Source organism: Emiliania huxleyi (assembly GCF_000372725.1).
Source record: "Emiliania huxleyi CCMP1516 unplaced genomic scaffold EMIHUscaffold_681, whole genome shotgun sequence".
Lineage (NCBI taxonomy): Eukaryota > Haptophyta > Isochrysidales > Noelaerhabdaceae > Emiliania > Emiliania huxleyi.
The window spans coordinates 1,513-9,593 of record NW_005196894.1 but is presented as its reverse complement, the minus strand read 5'-3'; the positions used below and the strand labels follow the sequence as shown (position 1 = coordinate 9,593).

At 68.7% G+C, this 8,081-nt stretch overlaps 2 protein-coding genes across 2 annotated transcripts; both read right to left on the bottom strand.

The window, feature by feature from the left end:
• Positions 1-27: 27 nt before the first annotated feature.
• Positions 28-313, bottom strand: EMIHUDRAFT_371763 (hypothetical protein). The gene has a single exon (XM_005762309.1). It carries the CDS (start codon positions 297-299, stop codon positions 120-122), a length of 180 nt encoding a protein of 59 aa, XP_005762366.1. The 5' UTR covers positions 300-313; the 3' UTR covers positions 28-119.
• A 2,977-nt stretch (positions 314-3,290) lies between these two features.
• Positions 3,291-6,280, bottom strand: EMIHUDRAFT_248562 (hypothetical protein; the record flags this gene model as incomplete). The annotated part of the gene is made up of 8 exons (XM_005762308.1): positions 3,291-3,299; positions 3,403-3,608; positions 3,856-4,087; positions 4,193-4,219; positions 4,595-4,699; positions 5,390-5,436; positions 6,049-6,116; positions 6,264-6,280. The coding sequence occupies 8 exons, from the start codon at positions 6,278-6,280 to the stop codon at positions 3,291-3,293; spliced, it is 711 nt and encodes a 236-aa protein (XP_005762365.1).
• Between the last annotated feature and the right edge of the window lie 1,801 nt (positions 6,281-8,081).

The following is an 8,081-nucleotide window of genomic DNA, read 5'->3' as shown; positions in this document are numbered from 1 at the left end:
GGGGGGAGGAGGAGAAAGGAAGGGGGTGGGGGGGGGGGAGGTGGAGGGGGGCCAGAGTGAGCCGGCCATAGTGAGCGGTACTCGCCTCGCGCACCACCACATTCGTCGCAGGCCCTGACTCAGGAGCCGATGAGCGGCTGCCGCTCCTCTGCCGCGTAATCGAGCGTCGTCGGCGGGAAGGGGTCGTGCTTGTCGCCAGGGTAGCCGCAGCCGGTGTTAAGCGCGATCGGCGTGGCCGTGGGATAGTAGCGCGCGCTCGCCCAACGCTGCGCCCCGTCCGTGTCTGGAATCTTGCGCATCCAATTGAAGATCGAATACCAAGCCTGATATCGGGGGCGGGGGAAGTCCCGTGGAGAGGCGTGTGCAGGGCGGAGTCGAGCCGTGCCCGTCACCAGAGTAACACGGAGGCTGTGCATTCTCAGCATCTAAACTCGCACCGTTGTGGGCTGGAAGTAGTATGGGCTGCACTCCTTCGAGGGGACGAATCCACCGAGAAGCCGCACCCGTAGGTCATAGCGAGAGTCGCGTAGATGGGAGTGTCGTGGGGCATGTCGCATAGGACAAGCGCGGTGGCGCTCCCCGTCGACGCGGGCGCGTCCGACACCCTCATGCCGCTCTTGACGCAGCTCAAAGGGCACTCCTGTCCGCCCCTCCGGCACACGGCCTCGACCCACTCGGACTCCTGATTGGGCTTCATGAGAGTGTGAAGTCCGCTGAGCTGCGCCTGCGACCGCGCGCCGCCCGGCAGCTGCTCGCACTCCTCCGGCTCAAAGGCATACACCTGCTTGTGCTCGGGGTTCGCCCACCAGCCCTGGTCGAGGTACTTCGCCCACGTGCCGGCAACTTTGCAGTACAGAGCTTGCTGGCCGGCTTGCTTCTGCACCTGGTAGCAGAAGGTGACGTGTGGGAGCAACACGCACCCCTGTCGGACGATCCCTCGCCCAACAAACCTCGTTGCCGCCCCACGTCTGATAGAAATGGTTGGCCTTGTCCGGTGCGCCAACAGATTCTGCCGCTCCGAGCAGGTCATGTACAGTGGGGAGGCCCGCGACGACGCCCGCCACGCCGCCGACGCGTAAGCGGCCGAGCCAAGCATTGAGCCGCCGATGGGGATGATGTCTTTGCCTCCGGGCATTGCGCCGTACGCGTTGATCCCACCGGCGGTGGAAGTACAAGAGGGGAAGGCGGGCGCCCCACACCCGTTGCCGAACGAACCAGCGAGCGGAAAGCGAACGGAGACCCAGGGAGGGGTCGCGGGGCCGCCTGGAGTGGGGGTGAGGCGTGCGCGCCCGGGGTATGGACAGTGATGATTGGCATCGGGCTGCAAGAGCCCCCCCCCCCCCCCCCCCACACCCCGATCGGGCCGACGCGGCGCACACACCCTCTGCTGTCTCCTGCAGGTGGAGCGTGGAGGAAAGGCACAACTCAGAACGATGGGCCTGCCCATCCCGGAGTGGTTCGATCCCACACAAACCCGAGACGGTGACGGGAGGCGTACGGCGGTCTCAGGCCCAGTGAGGTAGTGCGCCAGTCTAACCCGGATCCTGCTGAATAAGTTAGTTCCTCTTGTAGCTCGATCGGTCACGCCGTCATCGCCGCCGACGTCTCCCAGCGAGATGATGGAGAGAGGGGACGACACTGCTCCTGCAGCGTGCACCTCGATCCTGTACCGTGTTTGTATTCCCGTACCATGCGGGATCGACCCTATCCAGTCTCAAGTGCTCAACACTAAGAAAAAACAATTTGGAATGAGGAGGAGGGACACACGGGCCGAAATTGCGCTGCATTCGGCCTTTTGGTTCGGGGCGGCCGTCGGGGTTGCATGACCGTCCTGGCGTTGCTGGCGCTGCTGTTGCAAGCCCTCGTCTTGCATCTCGTCTGGGGGCAGTGCGCAAGCGGCAACAAGGACCCGCATCTAAACTTTGCCCACGGGGGCAGGGCTGACTTTCGAGGGCGAGACAAGACATACTACTGCTTCTTTTCGGGGCCGAAGCTCAGCGTCAATGTCCTGATTGAGGACGCGACTTTTGTCATCAACGACGACAAGGGTTCGCTGACGGTCGACGGCACGTATATCACTCAGGTGCACATCAATGCGATCGTCGGCGGGGTGAAGCAGAAGCCGATGACGCTCTCGGTGAGCCGTGAGCCCACTGTGGCCCTAGCAATTAGTTGCAGCGACTGCGGCGGCAGTGGACAGCCCCATACGCAGAAGAGCAGTGCACGCAGTAGCGCAGGGCAGTACAAGTAGCGGCAGTAAAGACAGCAGCAGCCATTAGCAGCACAACAGCTGCAGCAGCATCAGCGCCGGCACCAACACCGACTGACAGGTGTGGGCGAGCGAGCTGAACGAGTTTAATACTGGACCCAACCTCGTCAACGGCACTTGTGGCGGGGGGGGCTTCTTCCTCGGCATAGGTGAGGGGCGCTCGTGCGAGGAGTTCTCCATGAAGGTCGGCTATTCCTCGGTCGTGTTCAGGGTGGACGGCTGGACTTTCAAGGTGCTGGGCAACTGGGTCTACGGCTCAATCTCGGGACCGACGCACCGCCTTGACCTCACAATCAGGGGCAATGGCGACGCGGCCTCGCGCTACCTGCCGCACGGTATGGTGGGGCAGTCCTTCGCGTCCCTCGCAGTACGGCATGGCAAGCGCGACTTCTACCCCCTCTCGGGGCGGATGCGCACAACGGCAATGGCGGAGGGAGCGATCGAGGGAGACGCCTCCATGTACGAGGTGGCGGGCCCTTTTGCGACCGACTTCCGCTTCTCTCGCTTCTCTGCTGCGCTGGTGGCGGTCCCGTCGGGCCTGCTCACCGACGGCGACGCCTCGGCCATCAGCGACGCCGCAGAGGGCCTTGGTGCCATCAGCGACGCCGAGGCGGCGTACGCGCCGCCCCCCCTGCGTCGCCTCGCAGAGATGGCGCCGCGCCGCCGCCGCCGCCGCCACCGCCGCCGCCGTAGCCGCCGCCGCCGCCGCCGCCGCCGTAGCCACCACCGCCGCCGTCGCCCGCTGGCATCGCCGCGATGGGGGCTTCAACACTGCGGGGCTGCGGTCGCGGTTCCGTTGCGATTGCACGTACGCCGCGGTTGTGGACGGTCCACGGAGGGTGGCTGCTGCTGCCGGTCCGCCATGAGGCAGACCCAACGAGATCGGTCCAGCTGTGAGTGCAAAAAACGAAAAAAATTCCCTCAACAGGTGACCAGTAACCATGTGAGAGAGGGGCGTCGCCCCTCCTCGCCCGCCCTTCCCCTCACACTCAGCTCCACACTCAGCGGCTCTAGCTCGACGTCAGTAGCTCTGCAGCCGCGGCTGGAACTTGGCCGCCCTCGGCACTGCCGCCCCCCGCCGCCTCGCCCGCCGCCTCGCCCGCCACCCCCGCGGGAGCGGAGCCGGGCAGGACGAGCCCGAGCGCGGCGCACTCCGCCGCGAAGCCGCCTGCGGGGGCGGTCTTCGAGCTGAAGACGAGGCCCCTCCAGCCGAGGCTCCGCGCGGCCTCCACGTTCGCAGGCTTGTCGTCGACAAAGAGCAGCTCGGCGGGCGCCACCCCCGGCTCGAGCCTGCGCAGCCGCTCGAAGAAGAGGGCGAAGATGGCGGGGTCGGGCTTGCCTGCTCACGGATGCACGCGTGAGCGGCCCGCGCGCGCGGGGGGGGCGGGGGGTGGGGGTGCTGTGCACTGGCGGGGGGCAACGGCGGGGGAGCGATGGCGGGGCGGGAGAGGGGGGGGAGGGGCGCGGGGCGTGCCGACGCCCACGGCCTGGCTCACGAGGAGCAAACTCGGGTGCGAGACGAGCGCGTGCAGCCCCGCGCCTACGGGGCGTGCGCACATGGGCAACCCCTGTCATGGGCGCGCCACAGAGGGGGCGAGACGCAGCGAGGCGCAGCCGCGCGCCCTCGGCGCAGTACCCAAACAGGCCGGGCGTCACCAGGTGGTTGGAGATGACGCCCACAACCATGCCGCGCTCCTCCTTGAGCCGCCGCGCCACGGCGGCGGTCTCGGCGTAGCAGCGGCGCAGCGCCGGAGCAAGGGCGGCCTCGCAAGCCGCCGCTCGCTCGGGTGTGCGCTCGGCCTCTGCGACGCCAGCCACCTGAGGGGGCATGCCCCGGACATGTGCATGTGCATGTGCATGCGCATGTTGTGGACGTGTGCCGGACGGGTGCAGCGTGGAGAGGGCGGAAGAGACAGAGTGCACCTCCATCGCGGTGTGCCAATAGCCAGCCTACAGTGTGGAGACGCCAGCCTCGGGGCGGGAGGCGGTCTCGTGCGGAGTCTTCAGAGCACCGCGTGAGCACGAGGGGACACGGGTACTGATTACAGCCGAGTACGGCCGAGTGCGGCGGAGTGCGTGTCCTCTCGAGCGCTACTTGGAGTACATGAATGCGTCGTCCGCCTCTAGGGCCAGCCTCATAGGGGGAGATCTGGGCAGATCTGGGGAGATCTGGGGAGATCTGCGGCAACCAGTCCAGCAGGGGCCCGTCTCTCCCCATCTCTCCCCATCTCTCCCCAGATCTCCTCTAGAGCCAGCCTCGTGCGGGCTGGCGCGCGAGCGCGCCCACGCAGCCTTGTGCCCGGCCCGCGCCATGGCCGGAGGCACGCCCATCGCCGCGGCCACGCTCTCGTTGCCCGCCTCGCAATCCGGGTTCGTGATGCCGCCGCAGTCCAGCACCAGCACCCGAGGAGGCTCCGCCGCTGCCGGCTCCTCCGCCGCTGCCGGCTCCTCCGCCGCTGCCGGCTCCTCCGCCGCTGCCGGCTCCTCCGCCGCTGCCGGCTCCTCCGCCGCTGCCGGCTCCTCCGCCGCTGCCGGCTCCTCCGCCGCTGCCGGCTCCTCCGCCGCTGCCGGCTCCTCCGCCGCTGCCGGCTCCTCCGCCGCTGCCGGCTCCTCCGCCGCTGCCGGACCGTGCGCGGTCGCCTCCTCTGCCGCCGCAGCGTCACCTGCCGTTGCTTTGGGCGCCTCCTCCGCTGCCGCAACCAGCGCCGCCGGCTCGTCCACCCCCCTCTCCCCCGCCCCCCCCTCCGCCGCCCCCCCCTCCTCCGCCGCCTCCGCCGCCTCTTCCGTACCCGCCACCTCCGTTGCCTCCGCCTCCGCCGCCTGCGACCCCGCCCCCACCGCAAACTCCTCCACCGCCGGCGGAACCGGCGGCGCCGGAAGCGCCGCTGCCGCCCCCCTCGGTGCAGGCTCCATCGCCGTCGCCACCGCCGCCGCTATCGCCTCCGCCATCGCCTCTTCCGCCGCCCGCACCTCTGCCTCTGAGGCCTCCCCCTCCTCTGCCTCCGCGTCCGCGCCGGCAGCCGCCGCAGCGTCCTCCTCCGCACCCGCCGCACTCCCCTCCTCCGCACCCGCGTCCGCCGCAACAGCCTGCGCTCCACGCGCGCGCGACTCCTCCCTCACCAGCTCTCCCTTGGCCCACCAGCCCGTCACGTGCTCGCCGCCCGCGCCTGTGGTGGCGTGGCGCGAGCTCGGCGAGCTCTCGGCTCCATCGCGGCTCGATCTCGGCTCCATCTCGGTAGATCGCGGCTAGACCCCGGCTAGACCTCGGCTAGACCTCGGCTAGACCTCGGCTAGACCTCGGCTGAATCTCGGCGACATCGCCTTTCATGCGCCCGGCCACACCTCCATCTCGGCTGTCTCTCGGCTGCATCTCGCACCCGAGAGGGTCCCCGCGCCGTGCCGCTCCCCCTCCAGCCACTCGCCTGTTCACAGCTCGAGGTGTGAAGAGACGCCGTTCACAGCCGTGCCGCTCCCCCCCTCTAGCCACTCGCCTGTTCACAGCTCGAGGTGTGAAGACACGCCGTTCACAGCCGTGCCGCTCCCCCCCTCTAGCCACTCGCCTGTTCACAGCTCGAGGTGTGAAGACACGCCGTTCACAGCCGTGCCGCTCCCCCCCTCCAGCCACTCGCCTGTTCACAGCTCGAGGTGTGAAGAGACGCCGTCGACGGAGCCGCGCGAGGCTGCTGCAGCGACGGATCTCGCGGGTGCACCGCTCGCTCGGTCACGCTTCTTGTCCGCACGCGCTCTCGCACAGTAGCCACCTCTTCGATCCTAGGTACCCGCCCGCTCCGCAACCGTCTCCCGCCCCTCTCCACGCTCTGGCCACACGACGTTGAACCCGCTCGTCCTTCGAGCAGGCATCTCGCCGTCGGCTGCTCGTGGAGGCTGGTCACGCTCGCGGCAGCAGCAGCCGCGCGGCGGGCGCCGTGCTGCCGTCGCCGCCGCGGCGCGGGACGCGCCGCCGTAACGAGGCGCCACAGCCCTCCACCTCCACCTTATCCAATCGGACATCTCACCACATACCACCTCCACGCCACCACACCCAGTAGTCTGTCACCAGCAGAGATTATTTAGTTGACGCCCGTCGCCTCTCTCCTCGCCGCCACTACACGCCACCGCCCACGCCGCCTCGCCGCCGCGCCGCTCCGCCCCGCGCCGCTCCTCCCGCCCTCCTCCCACCTCTCCCTCTCCCGCTCCCTCTGCTTCTGCCCTGTAACTCGGCTGTAATCACATAATCTCGGACCATCTCGGGTATATCTCGGTTAATCTCGGTCCCTAATGGCGGTATCCGGCCGATCTCGGCCGATCCCGGCCACTCCCGGCCACTCCCGGCCAAAGTATTCATTTTCTCATCTCGCGCGCCTCTCCCACACCCTCTCTGCACCCGCACACGCACGCGCAGTAAACTCGGACATATCTCGGAGAATCTCGCCGAGATTTGAGCTTGTCCCCGAGAGGGAGGCAGGAGCACCCGCCCACCGCCGCCTCAGATTAAATTAGGCTAGTTCCACCCCGGGAGTGGTGCCACGTCACCACCCACCTCACCCGCACCCTCTCTGCCTCTGCACCTGTATTCATCAAATATCTCATCACACACACCTCTTACCGTTGCCTCCGCCTCCGCCGCCTGCGACCCCGCCCCCACCGCAAACTCCTCCACCGCCGGCGGAACCGGCGGCGCCGGAAGCGCCGCTGCCGCCCCCCTCGGTGCAGGCTCCATCGCCGTCGCCACCGCCGCCGCTATCGCCTCCGCCATCGCCTCTTCCGCCGCCCGCACCTCTGCCTCTGAGGCCTCCCCCTCCTCTGCCTCCGCGTCCGCGCCGGCAGCCGCCGCAGCGTCCTCCTCCGCACCCGCCGCACTCCCCTCCTCCGCACCCGCGTCCGCCGCAACAGCCTGCGCTCCACGCGCGCGCGACTCCTCCCTCACCAGCTCCCCCTTGGCCCACCAGCCCGTCACGTGCTCGCCGCCCGCGCCTGTGGTGGCGTGGCGCGAGCTCGGCGAGCTCTCGGCTCCATCGCGGCTCGATCTCGGCTCCATCTCGGTAGATCGCGGCTAGACCCCGGCTAGACCTCGGCTAGACCTCGGCTAGACCTCGGCTAGACCTCGGCTGAATCTCGGCGACATCGCCTTTCATGCGCCCGGCCACACCTCCATCTCGGCTGTCTCTCGGCTGCATCTCGCACCCGAGAGGGTCCCCGCGCCGTGCCGCTCCCCCTCCAGCCACTCGCCTGTTCACAGCTCGAGGTGTGAAGAGACGCCGTTCACAGCCGTGCCGCTCCCCCCCTCTAGCCACTCGCCTGTTCACAGCTCGAGGTGTGAAGACACGCCGTTCACAGCCGTGCCGCTCCCCCCCTCTAGCCACTCGCCTGTTCACAGCTCGAGGTGTGAAGACACGCCGTTCACAGCCGTGCCGCTCCCCCCCTCCAGCCACTCGCCTGTTCACAGCTCGAGGTGTGAAGAGACGCCGTCGACGGAGCCGCGCGAGGCTGCTGCAGCGACGGATCTCGCGGGTGCACCGCTCGCTCGGTCACGCTTCTTGTCCGCACGCGCTCTCGCACAGTAGCCACCTCTTCGATCCTAGGTACCCGCCCGCTCCGCAACCGTCTCCCGCCCCTCTCCACGCTCTGGCCACACGACGTTGAACCCGCTCGTCCTTCGAGCAGGCATCTCGCCGTCGGCTGCTCGTGGAGGCTGGTCACGCTCGCGGCAGCAGCAGCCGCGCGGCGGGCGCCGTGCTGCCGTCGCCGCCGCGGCGCGGGACGCGCCGCCGTAACGAGGCGCCACAGCCCTCCACCTCCACCTTATCCAATC